The sequence below is a fragment of the Phocoena sinus genome, chromosome 15 (genome assembly GCF_008692025.1).
Source record: "Phocoena sinus isolate mPhoSin1 chromosome 15, mPhoSin1.pri, whole genome shotgun sequence".
Lineage (NCBI taxonomy): Eukaryota > Metazoa > Chordata > Mammalia > Artiodactyla > Phocoenidae > Phocoena > Phocoena sinus.
Genome location: NC_045777.1, coordinates 912,871 through 931,577, shown reverse-complemented (window position 1 = coordinate 931,577; position 18,707 = coordinate 912,871). Strand labels below are relative to the sequence as shown.

Below are 18,707 nucleotides of genomic sequence, written 5' to 3'. Positions count from 1 at the left end.
GCCACGCCAGTCACGTTGGTTAGTGAATGAAGATGGGGTGTAGGACCTTGGCGGAGCAACTTGCCTCCTCTGACCCCAGCCAGGGACCCCTACGGAGCCACTGGGATTGAGAAGGCTGCCCCAAGCCCCCAGGAGCCAGGCTTCACGGGCTCATAACCTGAGCGTGAAGGAGTCTTGGTCTGAGAGTCATTCAAGCAGCAGCCAGCGTGGCCGACCCCTTCATTTGTGGGGTCAGTAGAGGAAGAGGCTCTGTTGGCTCAAGGCAATCCCTTGGCCAGAGTGGGGAGGACCCCGTGGTCACTCCGCTGGCTCCCTAGGTGTGGGTGTGGTTGGCTCGTGCAAGGCTGATGCACTGGGACCAGCAACTAGTGGACACACGGCTTCCACTCTTGGTAGAAAACTCACGATGGTTCTTCTTGCTGCCCGCCCCAGCCCCAGCAAGATTTGGTGACCCGGGATTGAGAGTGGCTGGGACAGAGCCTCTCCTATCTGTCTAGCGCTAGAATGTATTCCCCGAATTTGTGGAGGTTTCCTGCTCATTATTCAAATGCACTTTGAATGCTTTGCGTTTTTACCGTCTAGAGCTGCTGTCTCCACTGGGGCGGCCACAAGCCACACGTGGCCGCTGAGCACTTGAAGTGGGCTGTTCTGAATCGAGACGGGTTCTGAGTGCGAGACATTGGATTCTGAAGGCTCGGTACCAGAAAGAGAACGTGAAAGATCTCCTAATAATTTAAAAACATTGATTGCATGTTGAAATGATAATAGTTGGCCTATGTTGGAACAAATAAAAGTCATTAAAACTAATCTCATCTGGGGCTTCCCCGGTGGCGCAGCGGTGGGGAGTCCGCCTGCCGACGCAGGGGACGCGGGTTCGTGCCCCGGTCCGGGAAGATCCCACGTGCCGCGGAGCGGCTGGGCCCGTGAGCCACGGCCGCTGAGCCTGCGCGTCCGGAGCCTGTGCTCCGCCACGGGAGGGGCCGCGGCAGTGAGAGGCCCGCGTACCGCTAAAAAAAAAAAAAGAAAAGAAAAAAAACCTAATTTCATCTACTTCTCTTTCCTTTTCTTAACGTGGCCACCGGAAATTGTAAGAGTCCACACGTGGCCGGCACTCTCCTTGTTGGGGCAACCCCGGTTTCAAGGGCTCTCGTTAATATCTTGTTCCTCTGAGAACAAGCTGTGTCAAATCCCAGCTACAAGCAAAGCCCTTTCGTACTTCACCCCTCCCCCAGCGCTGGAGAGGGGCGCGCTCCGGGTTAGGTGCGCGGTGCTGAATTGTTTCAAGTTCATACACAGCAATTCGTGCCACCCCTGTAGGAGAGCAAGCCTTCGGGGAAAACACCAGAACCCCCATCAGAAGTTTCCAGAGAGTCTCTGGCAACAGAGACAGGCAGCGCCAATAGGCACCCCTGGTTGGTTACACTTGGGGCAAACAGGCCACGTGGCGGCGGGGAGGGGGCGGTCAGACCTTTCGTGCTGGGAATGCTCTTCCAGTGTCTAGGTTGTCTTAGAATGAGGAGTTTGCTGTGCAAACTTGGGAGAGGCCAAACGACATTTACTTTGATACTCCAGGTGGCTTGATTAGCAGCTGCTGTCAAGAAACCCACCGAACTTCACTTTGAAAAACTCCTCCACACAACCCTAGGGAACAGCACGCTGACATTTTTGGAGAACAGTTAATAAACAGCTTTAAGAAAAGTTTAAATTTAATTTAACTTTTACTTAAACGAAGTTATTGGAAGGACTTCTGACTACTAAAACGGCTTTCTAAAAATTCTTATTTTTCACCTAGAGGGGGCAGAGAGATTTTTTTCCTTCACCGTTTTCTTATTATTTCGTACATTGCTGAGCGGCTGCTTACAGATAAGCTGTCTGCGTCTTAGAGACTTTTTGGACTCTGTGATTTGGAAGCATGTGGCCCAAACTGACACAACTCCCCGAACACTGAAATTATGAGCTCAGTCACAAATGAACACTATTTAAATTGATATTAAAATTTAATCGTATTAGTCAAAAAATTAGCTGAAATCAAATACTTTATTCTGAATATAAATGATGCACTTTAGCCGGAATAAGCAGCTCTGTTTCAGACTATAAGTAACTTATAAAGTTGATTCAGGGTCACTTTGAAATGACCCTAGAAGTTGGTGACACTTGGGTACGCAGTGATCTAAAAGAAATTTGAAACAGTTTCCAACGCTCAGCTTTTTGAATGTGCAAAACTGATAAACTAGTCCGTTATGGGAAAACAAGACAATAAGAAATAAATATGGAAATTCGCAAAAACCAGTATTAAGCACATGTCTTTATGAATAAGACTTAATCACACACTTCATTTTGCAAATACAAAAGGGTCTTTTGAAATGTATTAACTAAAGTTAACTGCTGTAGACAGGCTGCTTTGCAGGGCCGCGGTTCTCTCTCCCTATTAGCATAGCATTAGCGACAGCCGAAGAAATTGGGTTGATAAAGCCGGATGTCGTAGCAGAGCCGCTCCGGCGCAAACTGGCGCGGACAGCTCGGTCCCCCAGGGCGGCCGGCCGGCTGTGCTGGGGGGGCCGGGCCGGGGGGGCGAGGGGGACCCCGGCTGGTGGCAGAGTTCTGAGTTGAGCACCGACTTTAAAAAACACAGACCCCCGTCCTCACACCGACTTTAAAATAGAGACCCCATCGCGGTTCGCACCGGCCAGGGCGCGGCCCCCACCAGCGTACTCACCGTGGCCCGGTCTCCTCTCCCGGAAATGTGCGGGGTTGGTGGGCTGGGGGCTTGGCCGGTCGCCAGGGCTAGACCAGGCCCTCCCCTGACACCCCAGGACCCCTCCTCCATGAAGCCGCCTTTAAGCAGAGGGCGCGCCGAGGTCTCCATCCAGCTCCACCCGGGCCGCGCCAGGGTGTGGACGATCCGGCGGGGGGGGGGGGGGGGGGCGGGCATTGGTGGCTGGGGAGCCCAGGGGCTGTTTAGGGAACGAATTCTGCAGCCGGCGTTAGCGTCCTTTCACCTCTAGGCAAGCAAGAAAACAAACACAACAGACTTGGGAGCCACAAAGCTCCTGGCCAGGGTCTTCTTGCGGCTGCGGCCCGGCTTCTTTGAAAACGACAGCTGCGGGGCCGGGGCGGGGCTCATCCCGCAGCTCCGCTGCTGCGGCTCGGGGGTCCTGGAGCAGGCAGAGGGGGAAGGTTCCGGGCGCGGTGCGTCCTCGGGGACACGCCCACCCGGAGCGCGGCCCGGAGGTTTGGCAAGAGCGGCCGACGGGGGCCAAAGACGCGCTCCAAAGCGAGGGCCGCGACCCGCCAAGGTGGGCTACGCTGTGTCCCGCGCTCCGCGAACCCCCGGGTGGCTCAGGGGAGGACCACCTGCCCTGGGGTCGCGACCATCCTGGTTTTGAGGCTGAGCGGCGGCGCCCGGACAAGCACGTTTGGTCACCCCCGTCCCGTCCCCAGGGTCGAGGGCTGGGGCGTCGGGAGGGTGCCCGTTGGGCGCTTTGGGCTCCAGGGCATGGATTCCAGCGCCCCGCTGTCCGGTTCCATCCCGCGCCCGGACGGGCTTTGCGCTTCCCGCGGGCCCAAATGTTCAGCACGCAAGGGCTGGAAGCGAGGCCTGGCCGCCTTCTCCCCGTGGGCGGGGTCCGATGGGGGCAGGGTGACACAGTCATGGGGGCAAGGTAAAATGAAGGACGCGTGCGTAAGGAAGGGGCGGCCCGGGGCCCTTACGGCTTCCCGTTACAGTGTTTGCAAAGCGCCGAGGGCGTCCCGGAGAAGGCGGCGCACTTGTCTGGGCAGGGCAGCGCGGGGCCGGCGGAGAAGGGGTACACGGCGGCCTGGCCAAAGGGCGTCAGGGGCGCGGCGGCCACCGGAGCGGCCAAGCCCTGGCCCTGGTTGAGGTAGGCCACGAGGCGCCGCATCTCGTCCAGGGCCTGTGCCTGCATGAGGATGTAGTTCTTGGCGAGCAGCAGCGTGGCGATCTTGGAGAGCTTGCGCACCGACGGGCTGTGCGCGTAGGGGATGACGGCGCGCAGCCCGTCCAGCGCGTCGTTGAGGTCGTGCATGCGCCGCCGCTCCCGCGCATTGATGCTCAGCCGCAGCGAGCGCTGCTCCCGGGGCCGCCGCCGCCCGTCAGCCGCGCCCCCGGGCCCGCGCCGTCGCCGCCGCTGCTCGAAGGCGTCATCCTCGTCGCCGCTCTGCTCGCCGCTGCTCTCGGCCGCCGCGGCCGGAGCTCGGGGAGCGGGCGCCGCGGGGAGGTCGCCGCCCGGGCCCGGCGCGCCGTAGCCGCGGGCCGCCTCGGGACCCCGGGCCGCCCCGTAGGCGAGGCCCACCGCCGCCGCCGCCGCGTAGCCGTGGCTCAGCGCCAGGTACGCGTCCCCCGACAGTGACTTGAGCTCCGCCATGGCCGCGCCTCCGGGGCCCGAAGGCTCGCCGGGCAGGCAGGCGCTCATGCGGCCCGGCCCGAGCCGCCCCGGGGTCTGCGCGCGCGCGCTGGCCGCTGCCGCGGCCTGGGTACCGCTCCCGGCTGGCGCGTCCGTCCGGCAGTCCGTCGGTCGGTCCCGGGGCCTCCCCGCGCCGGGGCCTCTGGGTCCCGCCCCGGCCCCGCCTCCTGGTCTCCTCCCCCTCTCTCTTCTCTGTCCTCTACCCCCGACGACCCCCTCCTCCCCACCTCTCGCTGCCGCGCGCAGGGCTGGGCTGCGGAGGGCTCTACCTTCTCCTCGCGCCGCTCCTGCTTTAAGGTGCGGAGGCGCCCTCTGGGACTTCGCGGCCGTCCAATCAGAGGGGACTTGGTGACCGCCTCTTCCCGGAGCCCAGCTCCACCGGCGGCGCAGACCGATGGCCAGGGGTGGGGCGCCGCCGGGATGGAAGGAGCTGGAGGTCTGGTTGGAGACGGCTGTGGAAGCCGCGGGACCCGGGAGAGCTGTTCCTGCTTCCCGGCGTCTCCAGCTTCTGCCTCCTGCCACGCCCGGGGGTTGCCGTCACTGTGCGCCCCCGTCCCTCGTGGGCACCCGCCTCAGGCCGCCTTGTCCTCGTCTTCGGTACCATTTGCAGGAGCCACCTCCGGCGTCGCGCAGGCAGGTATCGGAGCAGGGAGCGCGCAGCTCACCGCGGACGCCTGACCCGCCGAGGCCGGAGGAGGTGCAGAGCGCACGCCCGGGGCGCTCGGTGGGCGCCCTCCAGGAGCGGCCTCACAGCAGGGTAACCCGCGGGGCAAAGGGCGCGATCCGAACGCCCTGAGGCCCGGCTGGGCTGGGCCTTCCCCGCAGCTGGCCCTTTCGTGGGTCTCCAGCCCCCGCCGCGCAGTTTCCGGGGACAAGTGCGTCTTGAAGATGTTTCCACGCTCCCTGAAGTCTTAGTGACTTGAGGCAGGGATCGGAGATTTAAGGACAAAAACCTCTTGTTTAGGCAAAACCTTGTTTCAATTCTCTGCTATTTCTGGTGAAAGGTTTTTTCCATGGTTTGCCCTACCATAGAGGAGGAATTTTCTCAGTTTTCTACTTGGGGGCGGGGGCGAGGGCTCCACCATGAAGTTGGGGAGCATGGCAGCTCTGCTGGAGAAAGCAGATGGGGGCTGCACCGGCGAGGGGCTGGGGCGGGGGCGGGTCCTCTGTCCTGGCCTGAGTCTCAGCCAAGAAACCCCTCCAGGGACGGCTGTGGTGCCCCCAGGTGGACGTCAGACCAGGGGTGTTGTCTGAGCACCTGCGGGGCCCCGGGATGCATGATGCCCGGTTCCGCAATTTCCCCGCCAGCCTGGGCCGGGGAGGGTGTGGGGGCTGGTCATTGGGCGCAGCTCGCCTCAGGGTGACGCACTGGCCGAGCTGGGGTTGCCAGCCAGGAGAGTCCCCATGGCTGGGAGGTTGGGGGCAAGGATTAAGGCCAGACCGTTCGGAAGGTTTGGGAGGGGTGGGGTAATGATGGAGTTTCTAATACAGGTTGAAAAACCCCGGGAGGGTAGGAAGCTGAGAGCAGCCTGGTTCCTTTTTCAAACCTGGGTCCCAGTTTTGTGCAATGGCTGTGGGATGGTTTAGGGCGTCGGCGCACGGCCAGCGCAGCGCCACCTGACCTTTCTCCACATTCTAAGTGCAGTGAGCGCACACGGGCCGCAGGGCTTCGGCAGAGTTTCCAGAGGTGCCTCCTCCTCTCGGATTGAGCCCCATCTGGGGGAATCCTGCCAGCCTCGGGGCTCACCTTTTCAATCTTTCCAATGACAGATGAAGGACCCCAAACTTTCTCCAGGTGGGAAGGTGCCTGGAGGTCTTGTGGAGTTGGCGGGTGATGGTTGCTTCCCACTCAGTCAAGAGATGGTGTCCCCCTGGCCTCCAGCTCAGTACTGCCTGGGAACCACTCACCAGGCCCTGCTGTGTGACCTTGACAGAGTAGCTTAACCTCTCTGTTCTCCAGGTTTCCCAGGGAGAGGAGTAACAGGGATGATCTCAGTGTTGTCGAGTGCTCGGGGCACGTGAGCAGGTGCCAGGTGCTCTTGTGCAGCGAATGGATGAGAGCTGTGTGTGCTCTGGAAGGTTCTGGAAATCCAGCACTGATGGGGATCCTGGCTTTCAAGGGCTTCCATGCTGGATGGGAGGAGACAGGCACAAACACGTGGATCATCAGTCGTGGGAAACACCAGAGTCGCTGTGCTCTGGGCCCTGCGGATGGATGAGGGGAGGGGGGCCCAGGGCTGATGCCTCATCCACCAGCCTGTCCCGTCTGGGGCTGAAGGTGGGCTCAGGGACAAGAAGGGTCTTGGGGGGCTCTCTCCAAGGAGCCCCTGCACTGCCTCCTGGGCTGAGGTCAGGCACGGGCAGGGCGGTGGGGACAGCCCAGCATGGACAGGCCGCCGTGGTGTTTGGGCCGTGGTCTGAAGGGTGAGTGGGTGTCAGGCCAAGCACCTGGGGTGGGGGAGCACCCTGGGGGGCAGGGGGCTTACAGGCTGTTGGAAGGGGCGTGGCAAATTGGAGGGGGCAGCAGGGGACCAGGGTGGGGCCCAAAGACCCAGGGGCGGCCAGTCTGGTGGGGAGTTTGGTCTTTGCCAGGAGGGCAGAGGCCGCCACCGTAGGAGCTCAAGGAAGCATTTTCTGCAGATCACTGCTCCCGCTATGCTCAGGGGGTTTGGGGCACTTCCTCCCGGCTGTCCCTCCAGGCCTGGCAGAGCTGCCAGAGGTGACAGGGGACGTGGAGAGAGGTGGGCCAGCTCCACTGTTACCCCCGCGGCCGACACGAGTGGTGCGGCCTGATGGGGGCCAGTGACCTCCTACCTCTGGGACTCAGGGCTGGAGGGCGGGGGGGTTGAGGGGGCGGGTGTGCTGTGGACAGATTGAGTGTGAGGGCGTTTGAAGCACCCAAGGGGTGTCTGGCAGGCCCTCACGGGGACATGGAAACGTCGTCAGAGCGTTCAGTAATTGAAGCCACAGGCACCCAGGATATTGGCTTTCAGAAGAGGGGCTGGTGTAGAGCCCCTGCTGTGGCTGCAGGTCAGCATCGCCGGGAGATTAAATTAAATCCGACGTTGGGCCCGGGCCAGAGGGGTCTGACAGTGTCAGTCTGGGGTCCAGCCTGGCCTTTGGGATGTCTACACTCCAGTCCGGGAAGCGAGGGCTCTGGGCCAGTTTCTGAACCTTCAGCAGCTCAGAGAAGGGCTGGAGGCGGGGTGGGGGGCGCGGCCCTTCCTCTGGGGTCCCAGACCCTCGAGCAGCCTCCCCGGAGGGCCCAATCCGGGCGATGCTCCGGCCGCAAATCTTGAAAGCGCAGGGAGAGGCATGGTTTTTGGTCAGACGCCGCCACCTGGTGGCCACCTGGGAGATTGCGCTCCACCCGCTGGCCCTGCTGGTTAATACTCGTTCTCGGGCCCTCCCGGACCCTGTCCACACAAGCCTCACCTCATTCCAATCGTCACTGACAAGCAGCTTGCTTTACGTTAAGAAGCCCCGTGGCCATTCCTGGGCTGGAAGACACCCAAAGAATATTGATTTCAAACCTCTTCGTGTTTTTATTGGTTTTGTTTTGCAGCCCCACACTTGCTTTTGGGTTGAGATTTTTTTTCTGCGATATTTCCTAAGAGCAGGAGGCTAAACGCGGTCGCGGCTCTTTGTTGTTTGGTGTGGACAGTTCCTCCGGGGGGAGGTCTCCGCGGGGAGGTCTCCGCGGGGAGGCGAAGGGCAGCAGGTTGGGGCAGCCAAGACAGCCTCGGGCCTCGCCAGGCAGGGAAGAGGCTCAACGGAGGCTCCTTTGGGGCAGCCTTGGTCCTGCGTCTCAGCTGAGACTCTGCCCCTGCCCCCGTTGTTTCCATGGGTCTCTGGTGATGGAGCGCCAGTCCCGAGGCTCATTTTAGGGACTTGTGTCTCCGTGTACCTCTCACCAAGTGCCTCTGGGTAGCACTTGGTAATTGTCCTTTAAGTCCCCCGAGTTGCGCCTCAGAACCTCTGGTTAGCAGCTCTGGCCTCTGACCGTCCGCAGTCTCCATGTCCCCCTGGGGGGAAGGTAAAGATGGCCCCCAGTCCACTTACAAGAACCTGTTTTTGTTCAAGTTGTTTTTAGAAACCCCGCAAAACCACCACCTCCTGCATTTGGACAGGACTTGACAGTTTACAAAGCCCTCCCTCCCCCCTCCCTTATTCCCCCCACCCCACTAGCGGACACCGTGCCAGGTTAGTCCAGGGTGATGAAAAGAAAAAAAAAAAAAAACCCAACTTTACTGAGATATAATTCGCGTACTATACATCTCCCCCCACTTAAAGTTTAAGATTCAAGGTTTTTAGTCTATTCACAGTGTCATTCAGTGTCCATCATGACAGTCTATTCCAGGGCAAGTTCGTCATCCCCAAAAGACTCGTATCCACTACCTATCACTCCCGTTCCTCCCTTTGCAAACGAAGCCCATGGCAACAAGCAATGTGCTTTCTGTCTCTACGGATTTGCCTGCTTTGGACGTTTCGTGTAAATGGACTCACACACTAGGTGGCCTTTTGTGACTGGCTTCTCTCACTGAGCATGTTTCCCAGGTCCATCCACATTGCAGGAGAGGAGGTTTAATGCCATATGAGCTGCGGGCGTGTGGCCTCTGGGTGGGGCATAGAGGAGACAGTCCCCTGCTACTGACTGTCTCCTGGGTGTTGCTCAAGGCTCTCAGATCACGTCCCGCCAACTGGATCTTCAGATCACCGAAGAGGTAGCCCCTGCCGGGCGTTCAGGTGGGATGCCCGGAATGCATCAGCCTGAATTTGTCTCCCCAAACAGATTCCTCGGTTAGTGGCACAACTTTGACCTGGAGTAATAAAAAGAGAGCTGCTGAGTCCGCGTGAAAACTTGGGGAGGAAGCAGGGGGCCCCCAGGGTTCTGGCGCAGGTGGCTTCAGCTCTGACCTTCCTTGCATGTTCTCTGCCCCCTTTTCTCCATCAGCACATAGATTCCTGGCTGACCTGATCTCCTTCCACTTAAGATGCCTGGTAGCTCCCAGTCACCAGCAGGATAGAGCCCTGCTCCTTGGGGCATTCCAGGTCCTTTACACCTGCCCATCCCCACGCGTGAGCCACATCCAGTGTTGCCCCCAGCGCCAGCCAGGTGGGCTACACTGGCGCCAGTGATGTGGGATGTTTCTGATTTCTGTACTTTGACTTTGGGCATCTGCCCACCTGGAACACCCCTGCCCATTCCACAGGGCTGAACGCACCTCTCTTCCCGGAAGCCCTCCTGACACCCTCCCCCAGCTGGACAAGATATGCATCCACTCTGGTTTATTAGGAGCGACAAGCTTGGCCAAAAGCCTCGTGACTTCACGATTCAGTCCAGGCTCATGAACACTGCCTGCTTCTGCAGGTTTAGACCCAGAGCCTTTGAATTCTTCTGAAGCAGTGTCTGTTAGAAGATTTTCTCACAGGAAAGCTAGTCTACATTTTGTAAATACATCTCGGGTGAGATATCCAGGTATATAAATACCTTTTGATTTTTCTTTCTTGTTGATTCTAATCTTATCTCACTGTGGTCAGTGAACGTGGCTCATATATAATAGGGGATGGGAATCTTATTGGGCAAAGTTGAAATTTTCTATATATATATTCAATCAAGCATACTGTGTTGTTCAAATCCTTTATATTCTTTGTGTGTGTGTGTATTTGTCTGATAGTTGCTGAAAGAGCCGTGATAAAGTCTTTTACCGTACTATTGAATATATCAGACAAAAATTGACAGATGGCGAGGAAAAACTGACAACCACCCATAAAGCCCTTCTACTGGGCACGTTAAAATTCATCTGAAAAATTTGTTCCCCAAAGACATTAATATGGTTACTTATTTTCTTTGTTCAAACTTGGTTTAGAGTCAGCATATGGTCAATCAAAGATTTTTATACACTTTTTTTTAAAAGAGTAGCTTTATTTATTTAGGCTGTGCCGGGTCTTAGTTGTGGCATGTGGACTCTTAGTTGCGGCATGCATGTGGGATCCAGTTCCCCGACCAGGGATCGAACCTGGGCCCCCTGCATTGGGAGCTCAGAGTCTTACCCACTGGACCCCCAGGGAAGTCCCTAAAGAGTAGTTTTAAAGTTTACAGAAGAATGGATGGGAAAGTACACAGTTCCCACACACCCCTTCCCCCACCCCACCCTCAGTGTCCCTTGTTATTAACATCTTGCACTGGTTGCTACGTTTGTTACAACTGATGAACCAATAGATACATCATTATTACCTAAAATCCATAGTCTACATTACGGTTCACCCTTTGTGTTGTACTCTACAGGTTTTTACAAAGGTATAATGACATGTATCCACCGTACAGAATAGTTTCATGGCCCTAAAAATCTCCTGTTCCCCACCTGTTTGTCCCTCTCTCCCTCACCCCAAGCTTCTGTGACTTGTCTCATCTGCTCAATTTTTGTAAACTATTTTTGGGAGTGTGGTGTTCTTTATAAATTAATTTGCTTGGAGTTTCCCTGGTGGCACAGTGGTTAAGGCTCTGCGCTCCCAATGCAGGGTGCCTGGGTTCGATCCCTGGTTGGGGAACTAGATCCCACATGCCGCAACTAAAAAATCCCGCATGCCACAACGAAGATCCCGTGCGCCTCAACTAAGACCCGGCACAGCCAAAATAAATAACTATTAAACAAATTAATGATCAAAGTTATTGAGCGCATTGTGAAGAGTGTCCATATGCCTACAAATATCTGTCTGTTTCTTCTCTTAGCGGTTGGCAGTTGTGAGTGAAGTTGCTACAAACATCTGCGTGCTTTCTATCTGGTGCCACAGGAGCACGGAGGACCGGGAGGGACTGCTGTGGACAAGACACCGTGTGTTGCACAGATCTGAAGAAATGGGTAAGTTCCAAGAGACACACAACCTGCCGGCACTGAATTATGAACAAACAGAAACTCTGAGCAAACCAATCACCAGTAAGGAGATTGAATCAATAATTAAAAACCTCCCGACATAGACGAGCCCAGGCCCATGGTTTCTCTGGTGAATTTTACCAAACATTTAAAGAGGAATTAACACGATTTCTCAAAATCTCACAAAAACTTGGAGAGGAAGGAACACTTCCAAACTCACTTTACGAGGCCAGCATTGCTCTGGTACCAAAGCCAGACAAGGACAGGAGAGAAGAAAGTCACAGGCCAGGACCCCTGATGGGAAATAAACAAAAGGCAGAGGCCTCCCGCAGGCCCGTGTCCTTCCCCGCGCCCCTGTCCGCCAGGTTAGCTGTGCTGGGCCTCGCCCGCCGCCCAGGCCTCCCTGAGGTCCCCCGAGGGGCCCTGAGCCCCTGCTGAGCACTTAATAGGTGTGGGTGTGAGTGGCGGTCTCTGCGTGGGCAGGGGGGCTGCCCAGGGGAGGTCTCGTGGTGCCGGCTAGGGGACAGCTTGGGTGCCCAGGGCAAGACCCCTGCCCCCACCCGGCTCCTCTGACTTGGGGAGGGTGGAGGAGGGCCGCCCCTTAGGGGCCATCTGCCTCCTGGCCTCCAGGGGGCAGCAAGCCCCTGGGTTTGTGCGGCCGAGTCCGGGGGGGTGGGGGGTGTTTGGGGGCAGCAGGGTGCTGTGGTCTGAGTGTGGCCTTGGGTGCCCTTGGGCCAGACCGCAGGCCCTGGACCCTCTGGAGTAATGGAGGTGTAACCAGGAGGGCGGCCAGTGCTGGGCTCTGCACAGTGGCCCAGAAGGGGGGGACGGGTGCCTGCTGTCCCCACCTCTGACCCCCAGCCCCACCGTCCTGCTCTGGAGGCAGCAGCCTCGGGTCAGGGTGAGCTCCGGAGGGGGTGCTGCGGACACCAGCAGCAGGTCTGGGCACCACGGAACTGGGGGGGCAGTGGAGCGGGCTGGGGACGGGCGTTTGTGCGATGCCTGTCTGGTGCCGGAAGGGAGGTGGGTCCAGCCCCAGGGAGGGGCTGGAGTCAGCGTCAGGCACAGATGGACGGTGCTCAGGGTCCAGGTCCCAGAGCCAGGCTGCTGGCAGCCCACCCTGGACCCCCAACTCTGTCCTCACCTGTAAAATGGGTAAACCGAGGCCCAGTTGTGGCACCTGCCTCTCGGGCGCTGTGGGCTTAGGCGAGTCTGGGGAGGGTCCCATGTGCGCCACCCGCCCCGCGCACTCCGGCAGGTCAGCCCCGCTGGGATGACCGCCGTGTGGAGCTGGCCGTCCAGCAGGCCCTTGCTCTTCCACGGGCCTCCTGAGTGGGAGGCCAGCCATTTCCCCTTCCGCAAAGTGGGGTAGTGAGGCCGAGAGGTCGCCTGGAGAGACTGTGGAGGTCGGTCTCCCACCCTGGGGGTCCCCCTCTCCTCGGCCCCTCAGCCTGGACGCACCACTTCTGAGCCCTGACGCGTGGTGCGTGTCCAGGTGCGGGGACCCGACACTGGGCTAGTGGTCATGACGGTCCTGGGGCGTGTGTGTCCTGGGCGCTGTCCTGGCATCAGACGCCCCCCCCCCAGACACGCAGTCCTGCGTCTCCGTTGGTCTGAGCTCCCTGCCCACAGCTTCGTGGGTGACTCGTGGCCGCGGCTGTGTCCTGGCTGCCATATTCGCATTAGACCCCGTGTGGATGCCTGGACGTGGGCCGTTGCCGGTTGGCGGTGCTGTGAGGAAAGTCTGTCTGTCCGTGTGTCCATCCAGCTCTGGCCCGTGAGCCCCATCATCTGTGGAGTTTGGCGGGTGTCCCCTGGGGTCCTCTGCGGGCAGGGCTTCATCTGATGAAGCCCAGGGCAGTTTGTCTCAACGGTGTTGAATTGTCTGTCTTCCATTTACTGAGGAGCTTTCGGGGTCTCTGTGTTTATTTACGTCTTTTTCTCTTAAATGCTTTTCGCTTTTGAAAATCCGCCTCTCCTACAAGTTTTGTTGGCTGTTTGTCCCGCGTCTCTTCTTGTCTCTTTTTCCCCTCTTTTCCTGCGTCATTTTGCATTGAGTTTTCAAGTGATTCCCTTTCTACCTTTACTGTTGGCTTCTGAGATTTTCCTCCGCGTTTTACATCCTCAGTGGTTGATCCTTCACACCCGGCAGGTGTAGAACGCAAGTCTCCAAATGGCCACGCGGTCTTTAACCAGCCACGTGCCCGTCATGTATACACGACTGTACACATTTACCACCCTCGGCCTTTGTGCTACGCCTGTCTTACATTTTACCCATCTACAGATGTTATAATCCCCACAGCACGTGATTAATATTTTTGCCTTCAACCGTCCGTTACCTTTGAAAAATCAAAAATGATTGTAACAGTTTTTCTATTTATCCACGTCTTTCCCACATCTGGCCCACTTTCTTTTGTGTAGACCCATCCGATGTCACCTTCCTTCTGCCTGAAGAACTTTACCGTGTCTTGTGCGTGCCCTGGGGCTGACTTTTTGTTCGTCGGTTTAGAGAAACTTCATCGCGAGGATATTTTCACTGGATGGAGTGGGTAGCTGGATAGATTTCCTTCTTCTGTCAGCACTTGCAGTGCGTCACCTCTGAGTCTTCTAACCTGTGTGGTTCCACGGGAATCCTGCTCTAACTCAGACCCCTGTCCGTCTCTAGGTCATTTGTCTGTTTCCTTTGATGGCTTTAGAGTTTCCTTGCTCACTGGTTTTTGACATTCTTTTTAGGCTTGTGGTGGTTTCTTACGTTTATTCGGCTTGGGGTTTGGCAAGCTTCTTCAATCTCCGGATTTTCAACAGATTTGGAAAATTGGCCATCACACTTTAGGGCCCACTTTTCTGTCCCTCCACCACCCACCCTAATATCGCCCACATGCCGCTGATGTTCTGCTCTTTTTTTTTTTTTTATCTTTTTCTCTTCTGTGGGCTTCCTTTTGGATATTAATATTGCTATGTCTTCAAGTTCACTTTTTTTTTCTTTGCAAAGTCTAATCTGTTAATTCTGTCCATTCTGTTTCTTTGCTTCCGTTGTATTTTTCATCTCTGGAATTGACTTTGGGTTTTCAGAGGTCTTCTTCTCCCCGTTACCTGGAACCCAGGGCTTCTGAGGCTTTGATGTTTATTGAACAATGGAGGGGCAGGTTCTGCCGACACTGTGCTCCTTGCCAGGCGCCAGCGACCTCTTTCCTCCTGCTCTACAGCAGGGTCAGCGTGGCCCGGGTCACACGGCCCTCAGGGGCAGAGCCCGAGCTGGTACTGGCCTCTGTCTGGCTACAGAGCGGGATCAGGGGCGCCCTGGGCTTGAAACCCCGGCTGGGAGGGTGCAGGGTCCTGGGCGGGATTCCTGCACTCTCACCTGGGGGACTTGAGGCCCACCTGGCCCCTCCCCCCTCTCCCCATCCCCATGTCCTGTGTCTCACGTGGGTGAGTTCTGGATGGACGTGGCCGCAGCTGTCTGTGTCAGGGCCTCCGGCAAGTGTGAGGGCAGCCTGGATGGACGAGGGTCTGCGAGGATGTGGAGACCTGCATGCCTGGATCCTCTGAAGGCAGGAGGAGAGGAGCCGGTCTCCCCCGAATGTCCCCTTCCACACATCACACACGGCCCTGGCCTGAGCCCGGAGCTGCCCTGGCTGCATTGCTCCCCGGCAGCCCTTCTGGCCGCAGCACCCGGGGGCCTGCGGTGCGTGTGGAGGCGTGACGCCTGCAGCAGCCCGGGGACACTGGTGATGTGTCAGTGGCTGATTCCTCCTTCCATGGCTCCCACATTATGGCACAAACGATTCTGTACTTGGTTAAGGTTAAATATTAATACATAGAAAATTTAAAGAGATCTTCAGCCCCCTAAATAATTACTTATGGCACAATTAAAAGCAAATGGGGCTTCCCTGGTGGCGCAGTGGTGGAGAGTCCGCCTGCCGGTGCAGGGGACACGGGTTCGTGCCCCGGTCCGGGAGGATCCCACATGCCGCGGAGCGGCTGGGCCCGTGAGCCATGGCCGCTGAGCCTGCGCATCCGGAGCCTGTGCTCCGCAACGGGAGAGGCCACAGCAGTGAGAGGCCCGCGTACCGCAAAAAAAAAAAAAAAAAAGCAAATGAATGGTGTTTGTTGGAGCAAGCTTGTTGGCTGGAGTCTCGGGGTCAGGAGGGGGATTGCCCGTGACAGGGGGCAGGGAGCCCATGTGGCCTGGCCCCCTGCTTCCTTAAGTGTGTGTTTGCCATTTATCACGGCGAGGCAGGTGGGAGTGGGGCCTTCTCCTCCTTCCAGACCCACGAACACGAGGCACAGCCTCTGACATGACCCACCGCCCCTCCTCAGTTTCCGTGGGGGGTGGGAAGGGGGCGTCCAAGCAACAGAGTGTGAGCAACACGGGGCGCTGGGGGCCAGAGATCTGTGTGTAGGGCACTGACTCAGCCGACACCTTAGTTTCCTGGTACTGACTCTGTGACCGTCTGGCTTCTCTTTAAGTCACGACCTGCTGGAACCCAGTCACTTTTGATGGAAGGAATCCTGATTAATTCCAAGTGGTTTAAGAAGACAGGGACCCTCTGGAGTTTTCAGCTCTGTGAACCAAGGATGGCTTCAGGCACAGCTGGATCTAGGTGCCCTGATGACGGCACGAGGACTCGTCCCCATCTCTCAGCTCGGCTTGTTCTGTGCTGACTTTGCTCTCAGGCAGGTGGGCCCCTCAGAGTGTCGGGAGCTGCAAGCTAACGTCCTACCAGCTCAGCAGCCCCAGGGGAAGCAGGCGCTTCGTTTCCCTTCTAGCATCCGCTCTCTCAGCCTGAAGATTCTACCCAGAGTCTCATTCCCTACTCTTGGTCCTTGTGGTCTGGGTGGCTGACCCTCCCCATCTCCAGGGATGGGCACCCAGCCATCAGAACCCGCCCCTCCACCTCCCACAGGAGACCGAGCTCCGTCTAGTCCAGCGAGTGCCAGTACCTGGCCTCTGCCCAGGCAGCCCAGTCCCTAGAGCCGCCCCCAACCTAGATTGATCGTCTCCTGTGGGTTCCCCCTCTCCCTCCGTCATACCCTGCAGACCCCCCAAGCCAGTCTGGAAAGCGGCAGGACCCGGGCCCAGGGGAGGGGAGTGGGAAGATGGGGAGTCACGTAGCTGGGCTGGTTCCAGGAAGGCTTCCTGGAGGAGGTTGCATTGGGTGGTGTCCTGTTTGAGCAGAGGGCTGCTGTCCTGCTGGGAACTGGCCCGCGCTGGTGCTGTGAGCTGCCAGCCCTCTCCCCCATCACTCGCCCTGGGGGCCAGAGCTGGGCAGACCCAGCCCCTTGGCCTTACCCCTCGGCTTGCACGGGGCCCTGCCCGCCCGTCACTTCTGGTTCCCAGAGAGGCACAGTCTCCCCAGCCTCCTGCCTTCGTCAGGAGGGCTTGGACTTGGGTCTGCTCAGCATCGGACTCAGCGCCATCCCTTTTGCCCCAGCCCAGCTGGCGCTTGGGACTTTTCCGTTGTGCCTGCACCTTCCCGGGTGCATCCTAGTGAAAGGGACAGTGTCACCCCATGTTCTGCTTAACTAAGGGGAATGGGCGGCAGGGAGGGAACGAGGGCTGTGTGCCCCGGGGGCGGCCGGAACCTTCCAACGCGTGTCAACAGCAGAGTGCCCGCAGCCGTGGGTGCCGACCCGAAGGAGATGTGGCCAGATGCCCCCTGGCCGCGCTGGGACCGGCCCCACTACCTGCATCCACGTTTGTGGCCCGAGTAGGCAGCGCACCATGGTGGCGCCACCTGGTGGGGACGGGTGACAGTTGCAGCTGACCTGGCCCCAGGTTTTGAAATTAGTCAAATGTGAGCGACTTTTAAAAACAGGGTGGGAGCTCAGAATTATTTCACATTTTCCACACAAAGTAGACTCTAGAACAATGTGAAAATTAGAGATTTCAGCATAAAAATGTTAATTAGCAAGAAATGCCGCCACCCTACATACACGTGCGCACGCGCGCGCACACACACAGCATCTTCTGACGAGATAGAAATGGCTTTGGGTCCGTCGCTGTGGGGTCGCTCATCCCTGGGAATGCACCCTGGGACCCAGGCCGTTGGAGCGCCAGCGGCAGTGTGGTGTCGGTGTCACTGGAGCCAGGCCCTGCCATGAGCAGAGGTCGTGCTGACGCGTCAGCGACTCGGTCCACTTTCTCTCGGGGCCCCTTCATTTCCAGCAGTTTCTCTGAAGCCAGAGGAGCCCCTGGAGTCGGATTGCTGATGGGAGGGGTGATGGGGTGGAGGGTGGCATTTAGCCCATCACATACTCCAAAGTTTTCTTTCCCATCGAGGGCTGAGCACAGCACAAAGTGAGGAGGAAAGTGGAGGAAGAAAGGATCCGAGTAAACAACTGAAGTATTTTGACGATGAAAACGGTCAGCATTGGGGAAAACACGGAATTCCTGAGAGCCCCAGACTCTCATGTCTGAGAAACCAGAATTCCTCCCAGTGCCGAGATGCTCCCCAGGCTGGTCAGAGGCTGGGGGCCTGGGGGCGGCCCTGCCGTGTCCACACGCGAGGCGGGCGCGATCTCACATCCACCCGCCACGACCAGGGCTCCGTGAGGATGAAAGCTCGGAATAGCGGGCGCTCAGCCGACCGAGGTGCCGAGCTCGCTCCTCTGAGCAGATGCCTGTCGCTGGGATTCAGGTCTCTTCGGAAGCTGCCGTTTCTGTGTCCATCCCTGCTGTTCTCTGCCGTGTGCACACACGCTCACCGTGGGGCTCCATGGCTCGGGAAGGGACATGCTGGCCCCGCGGGCCTCGAGGGGGCGGGGCCGGCCGGGGGTCCCGGGGAGCTGGAGGAGCTGGCCGCCGCCATCCCAGCAGCTTCTGAGTGGCACTAGGAGGGAGACCCAGGGAGCCAGGAAGCCATGGTCTGCTGGGCACCGGACCCTCGGGAGCCACGAGAGGAGGCCCTCCATCCGCACGGGGGTGGGGGAGGGCTGCACGCGGTGAGGCTGTGACCATCAGCGCAGGGAGTCCCGGCCTCTTCGGGCGCGTCCGCCTCCCCCAGGACCAGCCGGGGCCGCTGTCAGAGCGCACACACTGTGGCGGGGCTCACACGGCAGGAATCCATTCTCTCCTTGTTCTGGAGGCCAACATCGGAGGTCAAGGTGTGGCAAAGCTGGTCCTTCTGGGTCTGAGGGTCTGGGGGACCGTCTGCCCCGGTTCTCCCAGCCTCTGGTGGTGCCGGCCTTCCTCGGTGCCCTGGGCTTGTGGACACCTCACCCCATCCCTGCGTCTGTCCCCCCATGATCGTGGCTGTGTCCCAACGTCCCCTTCTTCTAAGGACACCAGCCAGGCCGGGTCAGGGCCACCCTAAGGACCTCACCTGAACTATTTACATCTGCAGTGGCCTCTGGGTTATTTCCAAATAAGGTCCGATTCCGAGGTCCTGGTGGTTGGGGCTTCAGC

General features: G+C 58.4%; 1 protein-coding gene across 1 annotated transcript; it reads right to left on the bottom strand.

The window, feature by feature from the left end:
• Positions 1-3,707: 3,707 nt before the first annotated feature.
• On the bottom strand, positions 3,708-4,433 carry BHLHE23 (basic helix-loop-helix family member e23). Its single transcript, XM_032606040.1, has one exon. The coding sequence runs from the start codon at positions 4,431-4,433 to the stop codon at positions 3,708-3,710; it is 726 nt and encodes a 241-aa protein (XP_032461931.1).
• Positions 4,434-18,707: the final 14,274 nt, after the last annotated feature.